This window comes from Tyto alba, unplaced genomic scaffold, assembly GCF_018691265.1.
Source record: "Tyto alba isolate M040663 unplaced genomic scaffold, T.alba_DEE_v4.0 Super-Scaffold_2, whole genome shotgun sequence".
NCBI classification, from domain to species: domain Eukaryota; kingdom Metazoa; phylum Chordata; class Aves; order Strigiformes; family Tytonidae; genus Tyto; species Tyto alba.
This window is the reverse complement of record NW_024881282.1, coordinates 33,181,637-33,203,988: the sequence shown is the minus strand read 5'-3', so window position 1 is coordinate 33,203,988 and position 22,352 is coordinate 33,181,637. Positions and strand designations below refer to the sequence as shown.

Here is a 22,352-nt window from a genome sequence, read left to right as displayed (position 1 = left end):
AAGAATCCAGGCACACTCCAGCACTTTGTGGAGACCCTGAGACCTCGCAGGGATGGCAGGGCTGTGGCATCATCTGACAGTGGGAACGACTGGTGTTGGGGGAGCATTTATTGCTAAATAATTTCCCAAGAAATGGGACTTCAGGGGAATTAGACCAGTTGCAGATCCAGACCTAATTCAACAAGCACTTTTGGCTGGAAAACGAGTGTGGGAGGGGGATTTTTAAAACATCAAAACATTTCATTTCAAGACAATCTTCCTGAATTATTCTCTTTTCTAAATGCCAAAATGTTGTGAATGGACATTTTCAAAGGGAATTTCTGACATTTCATTTCAAACCAGCATTTTGCATTTAAAACTTGACCCAGGTTGAAAGATGAGAGGTCAGACACAGGAGCCCAATAACCACAAAATAAAACCTGCTATTTCAACTTCAGCAGAATGTTTCGACCTTTGAGTTATGCCATTTGAAAACAAACGGAAAAATCACAGCAGAGCTCCTGTGCGTGTCCAGATCATTGCACCCCTACGCGACACCTCTGACGCAGGAGACATCGGGGCAGAAACGGCTGGTGTGGTTGGGATAAAACCAGCCAGGTAGTGGCCTAAGATGAACTGGAGAAAGCCCTTGAGCATCCCCCAACAGATTTTTACTCCTATCTCAATTAAATTTCAACCTGATCTCAATAAGGCTGTTTATGGTGGGATGGGCACCTCTTAGGAACGCTCACATCTGTTCAGCTCCGTGGGTAGCAACAGGCAGAGCAATGAGGAGCGAAGCCCCCGTGGCTGTGGCAGTTTCACCGGTGCTGTCATCTAGCTTCAGGCAAAGTGGCGACCAAAGTGCCGTCGTATTCCAGCACTGTCCCGCTGATCCTGATGAAAACCACTGGAGCTCCCCATGGGTATGTGTCCATAGGCAGCTCCAGGGGAAAAAATGCAAACGTAAGCAAGGTCTGGGTGCAAGAAAATCAGTGCTAGTTTGGGAAGGGGCCTTGGTACTTCTCGTAACGGGTGGGTAGGTTGGGGGACAATGATCAAGCGGGGTGAAGGACAATGCCAGTGCTTTGAGATGCTGTGCCCCACAACTGCCTCTTCTATACAAAGGCAGGTTGAGACTCGAGGGACGTGAAGAATAGCCTTCCTCCCCCTTCCCCGCCAGCCCCTCGCTCCCGCCGCCCCATCCTCTCCGCCACGCGCACGTGGTCCCCGCTGGCCATGAATAGAGTTGGCACGGGTGGGCCCAGCCCGAGCCACTGGGGCTCATGCGTCCCGACCTGAATAAGCAACATAAAGGCACAGAGCAGCCCCGTCGTGGTTCCGTCGCGACCCATCCTCCCCAGCTGCGACAGCATCCGCTGCAGGCCCAGACCGACCATTCTTACCACGTCCTTCTGTGCCGTTTGTCTTTCTCTCCTGCTCTCGTCTCCCCCTGCCTCTTTTTTTTTTTTTTTTTTTTTTAATTTTTTTTTTTTATTTAATCCCCTTTTTTCGAACATATCATTACAGGAACAACAAAAAAGATGGGACAATACAGCCATTGATGAACTGCTCTCGTCCTCCTGTCCCAATCCCCCCCCACTCCCTCCCTCCCCTCCTCTGGTGCGTGCCAACACTCTTTCCACCCGCCCAGGGCTGGAGCCAGCGCCAAACAACCTCTGCTAATAAACAAGAGGAACCAGATAAACCAGGAACACAATAGAGGGATTTGTTGCACTTTAGTGATGGTGGGAACAATGTCAACTTCGTGGCGCAGCTGCGTGGACCCCCTCCCATACTCTCCCCCCACCGCCTCGCGCCCCCTGCGCACTTGCAGCCCAACACTGTGATTTATGAAAGGCCAAAGGTCACCGTGCATTAAAAGGCTCCTTTCTTGCATCATTTATTAACCCCTCTATGACAAGGCGTGCTCATTGTGGAGGTGGTGGTGGCGATGGTACAGGGAGTGGGAAGGGGGCGGGAGGAGTCCGTGCTGGCGGCCCCGCACGTCTCTTGGAGGATGCTGAGATGCAGAGCTAGTGCTTAAGCCTGGTTTTGCACTGACCTGGGGTGTGTGTGGAGGAGGGGGAGCTTTGGTGAGAGGCGTTTTGGCCAGCAAATGCAACTCGTGCACTCCAGCACGGCTCCGTTCACATTTCTCGGCCCGCACTCACGGCCAGGCTGGTGAGCTTAGATCACGGTCCGTGCTGCGGCCGTGCACGCACCTAGGGCTGACCCGAAGGGTTGCCCTCAAGACCCCACGGTCCGTATGGTACGACTGACCGTGTTGCATCACCAGAGCCCTGGGTCACCTTGTGCTACCAGGTGTGGTCTAATGGGCCTCCCGGGATGCAGCCCGGGCAGGGAGCCGTGCGACAGGATGGACCTCTCCAAGGTCTCCTTCCCAGGCTAGTAGAGATGTGGCCAAAATCTCTCCTTGTCCCACCGGGGCTGGTTGCCATGACAGGCAACACCTCAATGTCACCAAGCAGCACTTTCAAGCCTTCCTGTGTGGCCGTGAAACACCAACGTGATATTTCACTGTCTTGACCTCTTTCTCCTGAAACTGCAGTGACCACGTCAATTGGGGCAAGGTGATGCAGCAGCAAAGGCTTCAGCACGGAACTCTGTGGTCCCTTGAGCTACTGCCCCATGTCCCCGGCCATGCCTGAGAGCTCCCCGGAGACCCTGTCCATGGGCAAGCTTGCTTGGGAGGAAAAACCCCACAGCCATCACAGGCTGGGGGTGATGGGTGAGCCCTGGAAAAGGGGTGTCTGCCGGCGTTCACGTCCACCACGAGGGCAGCGGGGTTGTGCTGGCGCCTGGTTGCCTGGCCCGTCCCTCCTGGCTCAGCGGCGGGGAGGCTGCGGCGTTGACGGGTTGGGACATCTTCCCCCCCCCAACCCCGGGGACAAAGCGATGGGTAACAAGGGACAAGCCTAGGAGCTAGTGTGAGCCCTCAGGGTGAGCCCCTGCACAGGGCAGAGGGGACACGGAGGCTGGGGTGAAGGGGAAGACGGTCCTGCTGCCCAAATGCCGGTCGGTAACGCTGGTTACCAGCCAAACTGCTCCCGCCTCAGCTTTGGTGCCTCGGCCTCGGGCCGTGCTCCCTCGCTCGCTCTCCCTCACATTCCTCCGGGAGCTGATCAGGGCTTGAATGACACCCCAGATGACTCTTTGCTATTAATTCCTGTGAACAGAAAGGGCTCCTTGTTCTCCCAGTCCTACTCTCTGGAGGAATTACAGGGGCCAAGGCAGCAGGCTGAAGCCTTCCCGACTTAACCCTTCCCCCGGCTCCCCAGGAGCCTCCCTGCATCCAGAGGACTGGCAGAGGTGAAGATCACCCTGGAGCCCCCTCAGCCACCACTGAGCCCACTGGGGTCACCCAGCACTGCTACAACCACAGGTCCCATCGGGAGGGTCCCGTTTTCTAGTTGTTCTGCCAAATCTTGTACAATTCCCTTCCTCTCTGCTCCGGGCATCTGACTGAGAGCACCCAGCTCCTGCCATGACATCGCACTGGATATGTCAGAATCCATCCTAGAAAAGGCAAAACCGGTCCCCTTCTTCCCCAGATCCCCACCCCTTCAGCGGTTGTTTTTTGGGGTTTGCTTTTTGGAAGTACACTTGGCCTCTCCAGCAAGAGACGAGGGGGTTAATACACAGGGAGGCTCCGTGCCACCCATCAAAGCAGGTAGCAGACAGACATGCTTGCCCCGTTCCTCTTTGATCTTCCCAGACCCGAGTAATTCAGGAAAATTGTACCTTTTAGCCATCACAAGTCCTCGCCATGCCCATGAAACATTGGTCTGGCCAAGACAACGGGATGGGAGCTGCCTGGGGTCTTTGAAATGCTCAGAGGTGATTCTCCTCTCTCCTTTCCACGAGGATTTCCCTACACCTCCTCTCCAAAGCAGCTGGCACTGTAATCTACTGCTTTATAGCCAAAAACGCCGCTGAGCAAAGTCTCCTGCTCGGCCACACCAAGGCACACGCACACGCAGTGTGGTTTCCTGCACCTGCAGCAGCCCTCACTGCGCCTTGGTGAGGGGACGGGGCTTCTCCTGCTCCGGAGCTGGGTGGGACACTGTAACCATGCCCCAGACCCAATCCTCAAGGAGCTTCCTGAGGACTCCCATCCCATCCTGGGGTGATGGGAGCCCAGGGCCACGCACCGATCGGCATCACCCAGGCTGTGTCACCCATGGGGAACAATAATCCCGGAGGAGGGCAGCTACCGCAGTGTTTTGTTTTTGTTTTTGTTTTTTTTTTTTTGCTGCCCCATGCAGAATATTGCATTGACAGACAACCTAGTCAGGCAGTAAACAACTCCAGGCATCGCCCGCCTTTTGTTTCCACTGATACCCCATGACAAAAATTACTGCACACCCCCTGCAGCTAACTGCCCGGTAACCACAGGGATGTGGCGCGGTGCTGCCAAGACCCAGGCAGGGCTGCAGGCAGATCTTTGCTTTTCCTGAGTGACCCACACCACTTTCTTTTTCCTCGGGCTGCCTTGCAGGCAGCCAGTTCACCGATGCCTGTGACTGGAAGCAGAGAGGCATCTGGGAAGGTCTAGGACCGATATTGGGAGCTTCAGCCAAAACCGGCGGTGGGGTGATGAAGACCAAAGCCCAGCCGTGGTTCCCGTGCCCAGCTCCCTGTTGGGAGGATGCCTGCAGAACAAGGCAAATTGCAGCGCTCTTTGGATATTGTGGCCACCACAGAATCCTGGAGGGTGACACAAACGTGGGCTTTGGGGACCCTCTGCTTCTGTTCATGGAAAGGTCTTGAGAACAACCCGCTTGCTGGGAGCCTGGGAGGGCAGTCATGACATCGGATCAAGGAGGAATTTGTAGAGAAGGGCATGAGGAAGTGGTGGAGACAGGGCTGGGCTTGGGTGCTCCGGCAAAGGGTACGACCTGGTCCTGATCTCTCCCAGGCTGCCATCAATCACGTCCCATGATGTCTCACGAGTGAGACCAGCTGCAGACCCATAGATTTTCCAAGCGTTATGGTAGCCTCTCCTTTTGCTCCTCCCCACTTTTCCTCGGAGCATCACACTCAGGTGATCTTCAAATAAAAAGAGTAACCATTTGAAATCTTCCTATTTTTCCCAGTTCTTTCATGACTTCCTCTGTGGATGGTTCAGATGGTCACCTGGCCATCCCCGCACTAACCTCCGCTTCCCCCCAGGACTGAGTAAGCAGCTATTTTATGGTCATGGTGATGAGGCGTGATAGGGCCCTGTGGCATCTCCACACCAAAGAGGACAGGCAGTACTCACTGAGGATGTTGGATATACTATTTCTGACTGGGGCAGCAGAATGCCATCTCCAACCTTCCCACAACTGCCTTGGGTTGCCTGGTCCTCTCCCTTTCCCTTTCTCCCTCCTGGACCACCATGGGACTGATCATTCAGATCTCCCCACACTACAGCTTGGGCAGGGAGACGTCCCCCCTTCTGCCCCCCTCCTCTTCCTCACCAAGCCCTCCCCTCCAGCCACAGTGGGACCAGCAAGCCTCATGCTGACGAAGATGCAAATCCCACGTGGGAGCCAGGGAGGGTCGAGGGCTTGGCTTTGGCAGAGGAAACCTGGCTCCCCTCCCCAGTAGGCAGGGAGGGGGGAGACTTCTGCATCCCCCCTCCCCGGCACAATGTTGGGATGTTCGCCCCCCTCCTGTCCTTCCCACAGCGTCACGGGGTGGTGGTGGTGGGGGGACACACGGCCCGTGCAAACCCACACCTGGCAGGGACAAGAAGGGCAGCAGGGGCAAGACTCCCTCCCACCCTCAAACCCCAAACCTTGCCCCCCCCCCCCCCCCCCCCCCCCCAGCCTCCTCCTGCCCCTTATTGCCTCATGTGCCCACCTCCACAGGAAGGGGATTTTGCAGAGAGGCGCTGGCGCCCGCTCGTCCATCCCAGTGGCCGTCCCCATCCCGGCCACCGCCGCTGCCTCAGCTCCTCCTAGCCCGGGTCTCCTCTCCCGTCTTCGGGTCTGGAGCAAGCTGGACGCTCTTAAAAAGCTTTTTATGTGCGCGCGCGCGCGCGCGCGTGTGTGTGTGTGTGAGTGTGTGTTAATCACATGATTGTCGTTCACCTGTATCCCGAACAAAGACGGCGCACTGTTTAAGGCCCAAACAAGAAAGCCGGCAAGGGAAGGGGGGGGGGGGGGTGTGGGGTGTGTTGGGAACACTGAAGGGGCCGTTGAGAGAGCAGGCGCGCGCGGGAGAAAATCCTTATCAAACTCCCAATTCATGGGTCTCCCTTTCCCTCAGCACACTGTGGGTATTGTTTGGCTCGGGGGGGGGGGAGTGGGGGGTGTGCAGTGTGTGTGTGTGTGTGTGTGTGTGTGTGTGTGTATTTTTTTGAATGTCTGTGTCGTCCCCCCTCGCTCCCCGGCTCTGACGCTGTTTTACTGTATGGAAAGATTTCATGGGGAACCCCTCCCATTTTCCCAGGCAGTCCTGGGACAATACCAGTGCTGTGCCCCCGAGCTGGGCAGGGGACAAAAGCTGGCCCTGGCTCTCACACTGGGGATCCTGTCGCTTCTCTGCTGCGGACAGGCTCTCCCCTCTTACTCCTCCTTTGCCACGGGTGCAGGGGATGGGTGTTATCTAGCAAAATCCCTCCCCAGCAACCTCAGTGGTCTCACCTTGGTGGTGGAAGTGTCCCACCAACGTGGTCTCCTGCTTGAAACCCTACTGGGCAGGTGTCCCTGCCTGCCCTTGCGACAAGGCACCTTGCCTGCCAAGCACCCAGCCCAGAGCAGGGTGCCTTTCCCATCGCCCTTGGGAGCGATGCAGACGCAGGTGGGACATCTCCACTTCCAACCCACTCTTACCCCTTGCTCTCCCAACGTGGCTTTGCGGTGGAGAAGTGGCATCCTTCCACCTTCGCATATTGGGGACTGAGGACCAAAGGAAGCATTCACTGACAAGTCACAGGAAATTTGTGGCTTAGCAAGGTCTCCGGCTCATGAATTACCCTCACTGATAGATCCCTCACCCGCAAAGGACTGTTCCTTTTGGTGGACCTGGAGCATCTCATCCATTGAAATATATGCTGAAAAGAAGGGGTGGAAACCTGCTGTATGAGCTTTTCCCCACAGACCAGTCATTAGGAACACCTAAGACCACTTCTGCAATGGTAGCTGCTGTGGCCAGTGGTGGCTCTTGGAGGGTCCTTGTCTCTTAAAAGGGCTCCCAGGGGATATTGGAGTAAGAGACATGCCGCCCCAGTGATTCCTGAAACGGGGATGGTGTCTTCTCCTTCCCCTCTGCCTGTCTTCTCACCTCACCTGAATAGAAAGCGTCACACCTCTTCCTGCTGAAGTAGAGGCATATTTTCCAGAGCCGTCTCTCCTGCATCTACCTCTTCATAGCACAAGAGGTGACACATGGACAGAACAGACTTGGAAAAGGATATAGAAGCAGTCAGTGCCGTGAGAGGGGGCTGAAAACAGGGAAAAAGGCACTACAGGGAAAGAGGGTTCGGAAAGACGAGGCAGGACCAAAGGAGGCAAAAAGCAAGAACTGGAAAAAGGCAGAATAAAGGGGGAAAAACCCCTTCCCTGCCATTTATATGTGAGGAGACACTGAGGCTTCAGCTTGCAGGGGCTGTGTGGCCTGTACATGCTCCTTTGAGGCTGTCCCTGTCTGCAGCTGAGGCACCCACAGCTCTTCCAACAAGGCACGGACAGGACCTGGCTCCTGTCTGGCGGGCGGCAGCAGACCCTGGCAGGGATGGTCAGCGGCGGGACAAACATCGGTTACTGAGATCCCTTCTGGGTTTGATCCCTTTCTTGGCCCAGCTGGGAGCAGTGGGTCAGACACTCTTCTGCTCCCCCAGACCCTGCGGGGCATGCAGGAAGGTGGGAGCCCCACCACTTGCTGTCTTGCTGGGGTCCAGCACTTTTTCATTCTCCCTGCAGAGCTTGCCAAGAGGCTGCTGCATGTGGAGTACGAGCTGAGTGGGCTGTGAAGGTCCTCTCAGTGCCCTGCGGGCCTCCTTTGTCTCCTGATCGGGGATCAATTCCATCAAAGTGCTAGACTGACCCCCAGCCTCTTGCTCCCTACCCCTTGGTGACCATCACCCTGTATATCCTCTCTGGAGGGGAACAAGAAGTCCCTGTCCCATTGCCTCTTTCCCATGGAGTCCACAGGAACCAGCCACCCAAAGGGAGGGCAAATAAACACCCTTTTCTGGCCATTTTCTGTGGCAGTCTTCCTCCTTGCCCCAGGTTGGAGGTTGGCTGCAGCCAGGGGAACAAGCAGAGCAGTGTTTCTTGGCAGCGACTATCTCCCTGTGGGACAGGACACCAAACCTCCCCTCCCTCCAGTTATCCCACACCTCATACGCAGAGTCCCTGCAGCTCGAGGAGGACCATTGCTGGCCGGAGGAAGACACCAGGATCTTGGCAGCATCTCGACTTTGCATCCAGTGGGCCACGGACAACTTTGTACAAAGAAAATTTGCTCTGTTCATTTTCGCTGGTTATCTGTCTGCCAGACAGAGGGTGAGCTGCCAAACTGCCCCTGTCTGTGCTGCAAGACCCCTTCTCACAACAACCACAACGAGGATCTCTCTTGGTGAGATAACTCATCCCGTACTGGGACTCAAGGGTTACCAATCACTGCTTTGGTTGAGGCACCAGGGTCTCTGTGACGTTTTGCTAGGCTCTCCACTGGGTTTTCTCAGCATCCAAGACAAAAGCACCCACATTCCTTGCTTCCAAAGGGACAAAGACATCATGTGAAAAAGAGTATCTGAACCCATCTTTTTTTCTGGAGTACGTAATGCTGAAGAGAAGAAAGATAGGAGATGATCCCTTGAGAGTTTTTGTTTGAGGTGTACATGAGGCACCTGTAAGCGTGTCTGCCTGCTTGATGCCAGTGGCATCCAGCTGTTCCCCCTCCCAGCTCTGCTCAGACTTCTCGCTGGGCTCTGGTAAGGTTTTTCCAGCAGCCACCCTATGGTTTCAGAACTTTGCTTAGGCCAGGCAGCAGCAGACGTGCAGGGAAATGGCCCTATGCTGTCAGCCAGGTCTTCAAGGGCAGTGGCCAGCCCCACAGGTCTGTTCTCAGGTCTTTAGCTCAGGTACTCAGCACCATCCCTTGGGTTCCCTTACGCTTCATGTGATGCCAGACAGTGTTTTTGCTGGGCCTTTCTAACACAAAGTTTCTGGGGAGTGAATATCTGCTACAGGAGTTGAAAATGTTCTTGAAATCCCCTGAAGCTGGTTCTCTGGGTCACATACATTCCTCTCTCTGTATTTTCTGACTTAGCACTGAAGCATCTTCAGGCTGGCTCTGTAGCAAGGAGCTGGGACAGGAGCTAAGTTTATCTCATTGCTAACTCAGGAGGGCCTGGGAAGATCATCGGATTTTTCGTGAGTGATCTCTGATGGTTACAGGGTTTATGTTGGTCTATACCAGCCCCGGTGACAAAGACGACTGAAAAAGCCAACTACCAGAGGCATCTGGAAAGGAGAGTGATCTAGAAAATGGAAGCTGTGATGAAGAACCTCCTAACCCACTGAGTGCTGAGATCCTCTATGCGTCCCAGTGCACGAGCAGCAAGAAAGAGGGTAAGAGAACATGAGAGAGTCCTTCTTGTCAGGAGACCTCCCTTTCCTTTTGAAAGACCCCACATGTGCCTTCATGAGAAATTCAGCATGTGGGAGGAAGCAGACCCTGCTTGTCTTGGCAAGACCCTGCAGAGGTGAACATGTCGTGACGAGCCCATCCCTACGGTGCAACAGTCCTAAGAAGGTTCAGACTGGTACCCACTGTCCAGCAACACGGTATTTTCTGTGGACCTGGTGTCCTCCATCCTTGGGACATCCCTGACCTCCTGCATCCCCTTCCCCTCCCCGCAGACTCAGGTCTGAATGAGGATGCCCTTTTGGCAGCATCTTGACCCCTGGGTCCTGGGCCAACTTGTTGCAGCGCAGCGGGGTCCTTGTGAGACTCTGTGATGGGGACCAGGGACTCATTTGGCACGTGGGGGGAACACCAGACCTGCAGGAGCAACCGTGACAGCACGGGGAAGGAGGGGGATCCCAGTCCTGGGGTGCACACCCATCTTCCCCACCACCCCAAAACCACCCCCCCAGGGCTTGAATCCTCCAGCACCGTCGCTGGGGTGGCCACACTGCAGAGAGCAGCCCAACGCTGGCGGCTCTCGTGAAGGAGCTGGCACTGGGGGAAAGCGGGGAACGTGCCGGCGGCCGAGGTGGGGTGGGGGGCCGCCTGCATCCCCTCCCCACCGTCCCCGACCGACCGTGTTCTGGCTCTGAGGAGTGCTTGGCTCCACCTTCCGCCCTTCCCTCCCCCGGTGCTAAGCAGCAAAGCCAGATAGAGACATCCAGCCGGGGTATTAGTAAAAACCAAGCCTCCCTCTAGGAATGGCACTCGCCTGAGAGCTTCCCCGCGCCGCGCGCCCCGACGCCGCTGGGGCTGGGAGGGAGAACAGGGGGGCTATTGGGATACAAATCACAGCCCTTGCAGGATCTGCCCGGCACACCGGCCAGCAACGTAAGTTTCCCTACCTGAGCTCGCTCGCGCTTTTTTTCCCCTCTACTTTATTTTACTTTTTTTTTGATTTCCCCAGCAAGGGTCCTTGTCACCCTCTGAAACTGGAGGGATAGCAGCCCTTGCTCTGTGTTGGCTCTTTTTCAGCTAAGCCAGAGACAGAAGCATGCTTTTCTATCACTTCTTTTTTTCTTTTTTAATTTCTCTCTTCCGTTTATTTATTTATTTATTTATTTATTTTATTTATTTTTTTTATATTTCTGGATGGGGGGGGAATAGAGAGGCCTTTATTTTTAGAGTGTTTCTTTCTCCAATGGGGGAACTGCTGCACAGCGGCAGGGACTTTCAGAGGTGACTGGAGACAGAAGGAGAGAGGAGGAGTGTGTGGGGCAGGCAACCCAAATCCCTGGCTTGTCTCAAAGTTAAACTTGGTTTGTGTTTTTATCTGTATATACATATATATATATATATATGTATGAATGTGAATATGTATATGCAAAAATATAGAGACAGGTGTATGTGGGGGGGGATGCAATGTAGATGTATGTTAAGCCTGTGGTTTATGAGCTGGGAGAGGAGGGTGAGGGACGGGGTGTCCCTGCAGAGGCACTTTCCCACAGCTGGGATCAGGGTCTCTGTGTGCAGATCCAGGGCCCGGGCGGGTTCCTTGCCCGTCGGTGCCACCCGCTCAGCTTCCCTGGCAGCCGGGGTATAGGTGCCTTCTGATTTATCGATGCGGTGCCAGCTCTCCCCCTCCCACACCTCTCCCCCGCCGGGGGAACCGCGCTGGCATTTCACCACACATCTCTGAAAGAAAGGGACTCTTCCACACGCAAGTTTTGTGGCTTGTCCCACCATCCTGCCCCCCGTGGGGAGCTGCGCCTGGGCAGATCCATCCACGTCTCTCTCCTTTCAGGTCCCCAACCCCCTTATCCCTTTTGCCGCAGGCCCCTCCGCACATGTCAGCTCCAGACGATTGCAGAGATAGGGAGAGATATCCCAATTAATCAGGGGCCCCGACCCATCCCCACCCCCATCGATCACGGGTTTTGCGGTGTGCACGGCAATTGCTTTGCTTGCGCTTTTATCGAGCAGCCCCTGTCTCGTGGTCAGCTCTTCAGAGACCTCGGAGTCCCTTTCAGATTTGGTGGTTGCTTCTCCTTTTCTCTCTTTTTCCCCTCTTTCCTTTCTTTCCTTTGTTTTTGTCTTCCTCCCTCCCCTCCCCAGTGAGAAGAAGGACACTAAGAAGGAAGAGAGGCAGGGCTCGAGAGCAACGATGGCTGATGACCAAGACCTTTCAGAGGTGGAGATGAGCCCGGTGGGCTCTGAAGACCACCACTGCCTCTCGCCAGGACCTTCCATGGCGTCGGACAACTCCCCACATCTCGGCAGCTCCGGGAACGGGGAAATGGGGAAGGTCAAGAAGGAACAGCAAGACTCGGAGGCGGACGACGACAAGTTCCCGGTGTGCATCCGTGAGGCAGTCAGCCAGGTGCTGAGTGGCTATGACTGGACCCTGGTACCCATGCCCGTCCGGGTCAATGGAAGTAACAAGAGCAAACCCCACGTCAAGCGGCCCATGAACGCCTTCATGGTCTGGGCACAGGCTGCCCGGAGGAAATTGGCTGACCAGTACCCGCACCTCCACAACGCCGAGCTCAGTAAGACCTTGGGGAAGCTCTGGAGGTAAGAGCGGGCGGGCAGAGGGGGAGTGCGAGGGCTGAGGGCTGGAGGTGTCCTGGAGAGGACTGTGCGCTCATGTGGAAGGATGGAGACTTTGTGGAATGGAAGGGGGGTCCCCTGAGGGGACTTCCCTCCCCGCGCGGAGCCCCCTCACAGGAATCCCGGTCGGTGACTGGGGCAAGAGTGGTGGTTGGACGCAGTGGTGGCTTCATCAGCAGGGATCATCCCCATCCTGGGCGGCAGCCCTTTCCATGTGTTTCCCACTAACTTCCCCTGTTGTTCCTGGCCAGGACACTCTCGTCCTCTTCCTCTCCTGCTTGACTGCTGGAGGAGATCTTGTTTTCTTGGCTTACCCACTCTGTTGGGCCAAGCTGTGCGCTAGCAGGAACCGGGCTGAGCCCCATCCAACTTAACTCACTGGTGGCTCCCTCAAGTCCGTTTTGACCTTGGGTCCCAACACCAACAGGGGTTATTTTCCGCGCAGTGCGGCAGAGCAAGTGGGAAACCAAGTTAGGGCTGAGGAGGAAGGTCGGGGGAAGGGAGCCACGCGGTCGGAGCCCCGCACCCATCCTCCCCAGGACGGTCCCGGTTTTGGCAGGCCATGCAGGTGCAGTGAGATGGACAAGGAGAAAGCGCTAGAAAGCGGGGCTGAGGCTTACAGAAAGGAAGAGAGGTGCAACAGTCCCACCCTGAGCAGGCTCTCCTGCAGCATGCTGGCTCAAACCAGCCCCATCTCCCTTTGCACCCAGAGAGATGCCCCTCCCTCCTCACTGCCACACACACACACACGCTTGTCCTTCTGGCCCCACCAGTTTGTCGCACCCATTTTCACTTTGGCTTCGTGAAGATCCCTGGGTCCTTTACGTACCCTCCCCAACTCACTCCTCCTTCCTCCAGAAGACCGACGGGCTGCCCTGATTTATTGCAGCCAGCCCACGGGCGCGCAGAGGGCCGTTGTGCCCAAGCGAAGCATGTCAGGCTGGCCGTGCCACTTCTTTCCCACCAGATGGTCTCTGCTGATAACCCCATCAACCTGTTATAAACACTTTCTGCCACAAGTCCCCATCACCGTTCCCCCCCCCACCCCTCCCTCCTCGCTTGGCACCAACCAGCACAAACCAAGGCTCGTGCAAGTGGAACCTCCCATTCTCTCTCCTGCCCTGACAGCATTTTGTGGAGGAAACCCTCAACCTTGGGTGGGCCAAGAGACATTTTTCCAAGCAGAAGCAAAACACACCCCATCCAGCACCCGATGCCGAGGTCTCCTCCTGGCTTCAAGCCTCCTTGCTCACAAAGCACCAGGCCCCTGGGCATTAGCTTCTCCCTCTGTCAGCCCGTTTACCCCGATGTGTCAGTGTCTAGTGTAACCCCAGCAAAGGGATTTCTTTGGGAAGTCAAAGGCAGGGCATGACTGCGGGTGTCTCATCTGATGCTCTTTCCCGCTTTGTTCGCTGCTGCCTTGCTTTTCACAGCACTGGCTCCTGCCTGGGGCTCTGCTGCCAGCCTCTGGCCTGTGAAACTGTGCTAGAACTTGCGTGTGCGTGTAGGCGAAACCCACCTTTTTTTTTTGTTCCCAAAGCGTTATTTCAAAGTATCGTTCCTTTATGGCAAAACATTTCCGGCTTTTAGAGCAACGGCCTCCCTCTGGACGCTGCATTCCCCCTTGAAAGTATAGCGAAATGTAGTAAAACCCTCCGCAGATATTGCATTCAGAGCCCAGCGAGACACAGCCCTCAGCCCACGGCCGCATCCACGCACTCAGCTGCCACCCTGCTCCCGGGGCACAGCTCCCGCCGCTGGCTGCGTGGGACTGGGAGCAGGGGGGAACGATGCCGCCGGGAGATGGTCAAGATCCCCAGGGGTTTCTTAGGGCACCGTGCAGCCAGGGAGTGTGGGTCAGGCAGAGAAGCTTGTGGGATCGGGCCTGGGGTGATTGCGTGCTGCTGGGTTTGCAGCTGCTTTGCTTGGACACGTCTCCTCTCTTGAGTGTCCCTAGTGCAGGCTGTGGCTCTCCGAGCCGCAGCAGCCCCGCCGGGGACTGCACAGCAGAGTAAGCCGGGTTGCGGGTGCAGACGGTGCCTGGCCTGGGTAGGACCATGTGCGTGAGTCTTTCTGTGAGGCTGGGGGGAAATATCAGCCCACAGAACTCCCGGGGAGGTGGCCCAAAGGTCCCCAGGATAATAGCCCCAAGCCTCTCCTGCCAGCCATGGTACAGTTGGGTCTTCCTTCACTGAAGTTCCCACTGCCCTCATCTACACCCTGTCCCCAGGGTATAGCTCCTATGCATCAGCACAGCTGTGGGCAGCCTGGTTGTGCTCTGGATGGCTTCATCTCAAACATTTAATGAGGGCCCCGGGAAAAGGCCCTGGCTGTTCGCGTATCCCCACCCTTACAAGGCAGCCACCCCAACCCTACATCACTAGTTGCTTTGGAAAACGTGGGCGACATATTTCCACATGGGCTGCTCTGAGCTTACCCATGTAAAGGGCTTGTCAGGCAGGGAGACGAGCACCTGCGAGCACAAGAGATTGTCTGCAGACCACCACTAAAACCAAGCATGTCCCCAGTGATCCGCGCTGGGTGGGAACAGCAGAGGCTGGGAAAACTTCTTGAAAGGCAGCTAGCAGATTGAGCGATAACCCCAGTGCTGTCCCATGCACTCCTCTGCAAAATAGGCTGCAATGGCCCAGGCTTTTTTTTTTTTTTTAAGGCCGGCATTTGCTCCAGCTCTCTGTCACTGCTATATCGCTCACGGGTCCCAGCCCTCATTGGGAGGGGTGGCAGGACATGCCCCAGCAGCCACACTACCCATCTGGCCCCAAATACGGTGCTGGGGGGCTTATGGCCTCATCCACCTCCCCCAGTCTGTACCCACTTAGGGTGCATGAGGGGTACAGTTGATGAATTGAATGTACAAAAAAAGAAGGGAGTGTTTCTGTGCTTGACGGTCATGGAATCCTACCTTGGCTGCTTTCCTTCCCTGGGGTGGGACGGGGAGCAGCTCTCAAATGGAGGCCAGCGGCTGAAAATGTCAGTATGACTCTCAGCCAAAATGCCAGCCAGCACCACCTCCAGGGCTGAAAACAAGCAAGGCACGGGAATAAGGGGAGGAAGGCTCGGCAGAAGAGAAGCGAGGGGACCCAGTGGAGGGACCTTTGCATGGGGGGTGGCAGCACCCAGTGAACAGGGTCATGCCCACGAAATCCTGGGCCGTGGAGGTGTAGGAGCGCCCGCCTTGGCTGCCTTCTGCTCCCAGCCAACCCTTGCCGTGCATCGGCCCCGATGCCCAACCCTACCACCCCACTGACTCATCGGCAGCTGAGTCCCGGCACAGGGTCAGGCCTCTGGCCGCCGAGCCGGTGGCCTGGCACGCAGCGCGGTGCAGTGCCGGGCGGCAGAAGGGGAGGCTGCAAGAGGCGGGCAGAAAGATTTGAGCCCTTCTTTCTCCTCCCAGCGTGGGGCGCTGGATGCTTGCCCCTGTCCCCTTGGCTTGGGGGTGAGCATTCGGTGTCGGGGAGGGTGGCGAGGGCTCGGTTAAGCCCCATGAATGGCTTTGCTCTGTGATCCATAACTTCTCTGCCCGTGCGAGATTCCTTTGCATTATGGCCTGGGAAGCGTGGGGGGCAGGAGGGGGAGGGCAGGAAGCAAGTGAAATCCAAATCCCCCCAAATCTCCTGGCCTTTGCCTGCTCGCACCAGTTTCACTTTGCTAAAGCCGATTTGAGCTCTGGTCCCAGCAGGAGGGAGGAGGGCGCAGGCAGCGCAAGAAAGGAAAAGGCAAAGACACGGGGAGTGGACTTGCTGCTGTCCTGCTGGTGGCACTGCCCGTGGGCTGCTGTCAAGGGGAGAAGAGGTGAGGCACTCGGGCATCGCTCAGAGGGCAGGGATTTGACTCCTGCATAGCCTCAAGCAGCTCTGCTTCACATCATCCACAAGACGGATCTGGGAGGCTGAGCTTTGGTCTCCATGGGAGGCTCTGCTCTGAGTTTGCCACGCAGTCCGCCCCGCAGATCAAAGCTGGCTGTGCAGCCTACAGCCCCCTCGCTCCAAAAGGTGCCTGCGTAGGAAGAGACATTTCATTCCCAACCACAGCATCTTACTAGTTTTAGCACCATCTGGGCTGGGAGTGCAGGGATGCTGGAGCCTGGCTGCCTTGTAGTGAAGTGTCCCGGGTTGCAAGGCTGCAGTTTTTGCCTCTATTCTCCATCTCCCATGGAGATGGGGCGTTCTGCAAGGCTGCAGATTTTGCCAAGCAAGGTCGCTTCACAGTCCATGAAGTCTACAAACGTTGGCCATGATGTCCCTTTGGACCGCTCGGAGAGCCATCTGGAGCAGTGCAGGCTGAGGGATTAGAGCCCTCCGGGACGTGTGAGTGTGGTGTATGGTGGCGGGAGGGAGACAGGAAAGCTGGTGTTGGATTCACGGTGGCTCAGTTGCTTTAATCTCCGGGATTAAGGCAGTGGAGGAATGTGGTGTGCGGCTGCGACCTGCTCAGGCTGCCTGGAGTGAACCCAGCTCAGCACTGTAACGGGCTCCAGCCTGTGCCACGCACCTTCTGGCTGCCGGCCGAGGGGATGCACAAGGAGCAGGGGGAAAAGGGGTGCTTAGGAACCAACCCATTACTTGCTGGTGACCCCTTTGATCCCCTGACAGGTTTATCTGTGTGCTTCTTGAACCATGCCTCCTCTTTGTCTTCAGTTTTTCAGGCCAGTTCAGGCCTCTCTATGTTCCTCAGTGCTTACAGCATAATACAATTGGTTGCATTTCAGTGCTGAGGGTTTCAGAAGCACCAAGGTGCTGGCACAGCCCCATTCCCAGGTAGTTCCTTTGTTGGGGAGAAAAAGGCACGGGCATCTCCTAAACAGAGTAATTTTTGCCATTTGGGAGCCCTAACATTTCTAACAGCTCTTGGAGTTGCAAGTCATGGAAAGACTGGTCCTTTCTGAGAGCGCTGGTTTCTGGTTGGAAACAGGATAACCTTGAGTCACAGGAGTATTTGAGGGGAAAAATCGTAAAATGAAACTGAAGTGCTTCCAGCCGAAACACTGCTAAAGGCTTGAGCAATGAGGCTGATCTCATCTTCAAGTGCTCTCAGCCATCCTGCCTGTACATTTCACCATTTTCTCAGAGAGCCTATCTTAACTAGAGCAGCCCGTGATCTGGCAAGAATACAGAGAAGGAGCTTGCATTTCTGCAGTGCCTTTCATCCAGAGACCAAAACTCATCTATTTCTACAAGGCTAGCAACGTGGCAGCTGAATTTTTTACAGCTCCTTGGCTAAGTTCAAGAAGGGCTGGTCCTTTGTGCTTCAGCCTCTTGCATTATCCATGTCTAAGGTGAGCAGGAGCACCAGGAATAGTGGAACACACTGTTTTCCCCCCTTTGAAATTTTCTTTAATTTCCTTCTAGAATACTGCAAGATGCTTAAAGGCCCAGCAAGCTCCACACAGCAACATGGGTACTGGTGGAGTCAACAGCAATTGCTGCCATTTGTGCTCAGTAAAGCCTCAAACTTGGAGCAGAGCCTATGGAAGGGCGGGAGGTTAAACTGGACTAATACAGTCTGGGGAACAGTAGGAGACATGTGGAAGACAGCACTATAGGTACCAAGAGTGTCACACACTGCTTGAGTCTGAAGGATGATCCCAACTGCCCCTAATTTGCCCGAAGTCTTTGAAGGCAGTTTGTCCAGCCTTACTTTACACGTCTATGAAAGGCTGTGCTTTGCCTTTGGGCAATGTAAGAGAGGGTGTTGAACTTACTGAGGTGAGAAGCATCACACAGCAGGGGAAGAGGGACCCAGTGCTGGCACCAGCCAGTGTCAGGGCTCAATAATTAATGAGGAGGAGGAAAACATTGTTGTCTCCACTGAAACACTTCCAAGCTCTCCCTGTTGTTCTGGGAGATACCCTCAATAAGGCAACACCCGACATCTGGATTTACATGCTGTATCCCAAGATGCTGTGTTTAGGTGTGGTTTTGTTTGGTTGGTTGTTTTTTTTTTTTCTGACATACCTGCCCCTCTCTTTCCCCTCTTCTCTTCTTTACCGCCTTGGCCTCTGCAGGCTGTTGAACGAAAGCGACAAGCGGCCCTTTATCGAAGAGGCGGAGCGGCTGAGGATGCAGCACAAGAAGGATCATCCCGACTACAAGTACCAGCCCCGCCGGCGGAAAAATGGCAAGGCCACTCAGGGCGAGGGCGAAGGCCAGGTGGAGGGGGATGCTGGCAGCGCTGCCGCCATCCAGGCCCACTACAAGAACGCCCACCTCGATCACAGGCATCCCGGCGAAGGGTCGCCCATGTCCGATGGTCATCCAGAACACTCTTCAGGTGAGTCCCAGGTCTCTGTGAACGTACTGACAAGTTACAGCCGACTTGGAGGCGCAAAAAGGACAAGTCATCACGGTGAAACCCTTAGCGATGTGGTTCACACCTTGCTCATGACCCGACGAGTTCTGCTGCAGTCAGCAGGATAGGGACGCGCCTGAGTTTCATTGGCACTTGCATTCCTCTGGTCAGGCAAGGTATTGTTGCATCCTCCCTCTTTTGCCACGAGATGATATAAAAAGGTTTAGGTTTTGGCTGGCTATTTCTTCCTCCACCGAAGCTTCCAGCCGGCCAGTTGCTGACATGCTGGGAGGAGCAGAGCTGGGCTTTGTATAAAGCCAGGCATAGAGCGGTAACTTACCTCTTCTCTCTCTTTCCTCCTCAAAATATTTTTCACATTGCAGGTCAGAGCCACGGGCCCCCCACACCTCCTACCACCCCTAAGACCGAGCTGCAGGCAGGCAAAGCCGACTCCAAACGAGAAGGGCGTTCTCTGGGGGAAGGGGGAAAGCCACACATTGACTTTGGCAATGTGGACATTGGGGAGATCAGCCATGAAGTGATGTCCAACATGGAGACCTTTGATGTCAATGAATTCGACCAATACCTGCCGCCCAACGGACACGCCGGCCACCCAGGCCATGTTGGGGGGTACGCGGCAGCGGCGGCTGCTGGCTACGGCCTCGGGAGCGCGCTGGCTGCAGCCAGCGGACACTCTGCCTGGATCTCCAAGCAGCACGGAGTCTCCTTGTCCACTGCCACCTCATCGGTGGTGGACTCCAAGGCCCAGGTGAAAACGGAGGGGTCCGCCCCTGGAGGTCATTACACTGACCAGCCCTCCACCTCCCAGATAGCTTACACATCCCTGAGCCTGCCCCACTACGGTTCGGCCTTCCCCTCCATCTCCAGGCCACAGTTTGACTACCCGGACCACCAGCCCTCGGGACCCTACTACAGCCATTCCACCCAAGCCTCCGGCCTCTACTCTGCCTTCTCCTATATGGGACCTTCCCAACGTCCCCTTTACACTGCCATCTCTGACCCTGCACCCTCCGTGCCACAGTCCCACAGCCCCACACATTGGGAACAGCCCGTGTATACGACTCTCTCCAGACCGTAGGGAATGGGGAATGGTGACCGAAGCAGCGACGGAAAGGCTCCGAAGAATCAGCACAGGCAGAAGAGCCTCCGAACTCCGAGGTCACTCAGTGCCGTCCAGCCACCAGAACACACTGAGTATACAGAAGTGCCTTTCTTGACCCCGGCTATCGCTGGCTCACCCGCCTAGAGGAAGGTTTTTCGTCCTTTCGCCCTTTACCAATTTCACGCAGGCCACGTCACTGGCTTGCAACACCTTATTGGCCTTCTAGATGAGGAGGATTCTCGACATGGAGTGACTGGTCCGTGGTGGGTTTCGTTGTGCGCACCCTGGACCGTATGATGAGAGAGACTGTCCTTTCCTTCCCCTCCCCAGACTGCTCCAGGGAGTAGTTAGCGAGTGTTTCCAACAGGCCACAATGGCCAACACTTTGTCACCTGCTGCGGGTGAAGGGTGGTTGCTCAGCCTTGGTGAAGACGTTGTGGGAGGAGTAGTAGGGAAGACGGCACGGCCAGCCTCCTCGCGATCAGCGTCGTGCAGCACTCCTGCCTGAGATTCACACATGCATGAATCTTGAACCCCACTGGAAGACCAACCTACGCTTGCTTCCCTGCTGACTTCCACAGCTGCGTCCTTGCTTTCCTCCCCGCCTCTTCCCTCCATCCCGTCTCTGTTTAATCCCACACTCTTTCCTGCATGGAGATTTTAAGGCTTGCCTGAACAACGCGTAGGGCTCAGGAACCACATTGTTGGTCTTAGTGTTACTCATATCCCAGCCTGTGTGCGCATGCGTGTTCATGTATGGAGGTGTGGGAGAGGTGGGGAAGGAGCAGTGTATCATTAAGGTGCTGTGGTCGAATCCTCCTTTCTTACAATTACTCTGTATCGTTCATTTATGTCTGGCATTTCTGGCATCTCGGTCTTTTCTAATCTCTTCAATATCCCCAACAACCTCTGAGCAAACTTGGTCCTTGCTCTCCCATGTCTGACTGTGCTTGCCTGAAATGAAGAGGCACCAAGAAAGCTACTATGCACTGCCAACACCCTGAGTTGATTCCAATACTCTCTTTGAACCCCCACTCCAAACTCAGGCTGATGGGGTGTGCATCCCTGCTTGTTTGTTCATCATGTCTTCCAGTCAGTCGACACCTCCCTCCTACCTATGCTGAGGATGGAAAGATGCTCTGCGGCTTTAAGCAAGGTAGATAACACACCCAATCTTGGACGAGTGCAAAGAAAATAAGCCTGTTTAAGTGCAAAGGAATTCGTTTTCCCCTTTGGGTTTCAAACTGGAAGCAACCAGCTCTCGCCGTCAGATCAACCTCCTTTTTTTCAGTCCAACACCTGAGGACAGTCTGCTTACTTCTCCTTTGTCACCTCCAGGACTGGGGTGGTTTGTCATGCCATGGAGTGAACTGGCACAAAAGTTGCTGCAGGAAAAGATGACTCCTGGCAACTGATCGCGGAGACATGTTGTGGGACCTTCCAATGGATATTCCAGTCTAAAAGATAAAATACTTTGACCAAACGTGGACTGTGATGGGTGCCGCTGTATCCCTCTGCTGATATGACTGTCAGATGCCCTTCCTGCCTCCCTTAGTTATGGATGACTTATCCTTGTGGTGTCTGAAAAGATCACGTAGAATGTTTGCTCCTTGTACGCATGTAACCTCTGCCAGCCCTGTCCCCTTATTTATGCAAGTAGCACCTTCCTCCCCCACCTCCCTTTCCCCAGTCTCTATGCTGTCCTAGCACCATTAACTCTGCATTAAACATATGGAATAATAAACTTAAAAGTTTCATTTTCATGTGTCTGGGTTTTTTTGACGTCTTTCCTGCGAGTCTCTGGTTTTTCCTCCAGTAAGTGCATGATGGGTCACACCACCACCACACAGATCCTGTGTGCAGCCTTCCTCTGCCTGTCATGAAGAGGACACAGGCAGAACTCTGACCAGCTTACCAGACACCTTCACGGAGATGAAACTCATCTTCTGTTCACACTCCAGCTCCAGTCATTTCTTCGGTGAGAAATGTAGTAACACAGTTTTCTATTCTTCAGCCAAGATTCAGCACATGCAATTAAGCATTCACCCAAGAATTTCTTAGTGCGATTGTTAGTGCTCTCCGGAACAGGAGCATGGGTTTTCTCGTTTTGGTTCCTCATCATCAGGTGGCAGATGACTTACCTTGAAAAAAAACCTCCTCCCATACACAAAATTGTGTGTTTCGGAAGCAGCCATTAGTTCCTCTGTAGAAACTCAACCCCTAGCCTCTTGCCTTCCACAAGCAAGAGCCTAAATACAAACACACACACGCAGAGACTATATACAAGAATGGAAATATACCCCTTCTTACTTGTTGAAGAAGACATCCTGGGTATAGACAGGTCCTGGGAGGCTATCTGAGGATGTTTGGAAAGAAAATGTACAGCAGATATCGGTCTGCTTCAGAACATCTCTCAAGACAACGGTAGCAAGGTAGGATCCCAGTTAACACAAAGACTCCCCAACAATTACAAATTGATTCCAAAGGGTTTCAATGCTGACTCGTGATTGATCCAGCCAGTTTGTGTTCACGAAACACTTTATGGGTGACTAGAGTAAGCTGGACGTCTAGGAACCATGGAACGTGTTCAAAGCTCTTTAAAACTCACAGCACTATTTGGACAAAGTTCTATATAGGGCCAAGAGCATCATCAGCAGAATGGCTTAATGGATCTAACAATGGT

The 22,352-nt window shown here is 54.9% G+C and overlaps 1 protein-coding gene and 1 long non-coding RNA gene across 2 annotated transcripts; one reads left to right on the top strand and one right to left on the bottom strand.

Moving 5' to 3' along the window:
- Nucleotides 1–1,701: 1,701 nt before the first annotated feature.
- Nucleotides 1,702–5,969, bottom strand: LOC116962611. Its single transcript, XR_004407675.2, has 2 exons — nucleotides 5,851–5,969; nucleotides 1,702–5,052 (listed from the first exon to the last, which is right to left on the bottom strand). It is a non-coding gene; the product is annotated as an uncharacterized LOC116962611 (long non-coding RNA).
- A 4,292-nt stretch (nucleotides 5,970–10,261) lies between these two features.
- SOX10 (SRY-box transcription factor 10) lies at nucleotides 10,262–21,426 on the top strand. Its single transcript, XM_032996832.2, has 4 exons — nucleotides 10,262–10,518; nucleotides 11,743–12,201; nucleotides 18,263–18,528; nucleotides 18,930–21,426. The coding sequence occupies exons 2-4, from the start codon at nucleotides 11,792–11,794 to the stop codon at nucleotides 19,643–19,645; spliced, it is 1,392 nt and encodes a 463-aa protein (XP_032852723.2). The 5' UTR covers nucleotides 10,262–10,518; nucleotides 11,743–11,791; the 3' UTR covers nucleotides 19,646–21,426.
- Nucleotides 21,427–22,352: the final 926 nt, after the last annotated feature.

Bases quoted from the DNA above. Each gene is read 5' to 3' on its own strand.
- SOX10 (XM_032996832.2), top strand. From the start codon at position 11,792: ATGGCTGATGACCAAGACCTTTCAGAGGTGGAGATGAGCCCGGTGGGC. The intron at 12,202-18,262 runs GTAAGAGCGGGC...TGGCCTCTGCAG, and splicing joins ACCTTGGGGAAGCTCTGGAG to GCTGTTGAACGAAAGCGACA. The intron at 18,529-18,929 runs GTGAGTCCCAGG...TTCACATTGCAG, and splicing joins TCATCCAGAACACTCTTCAG to GTCAGAGCCACGGGCCCCCC.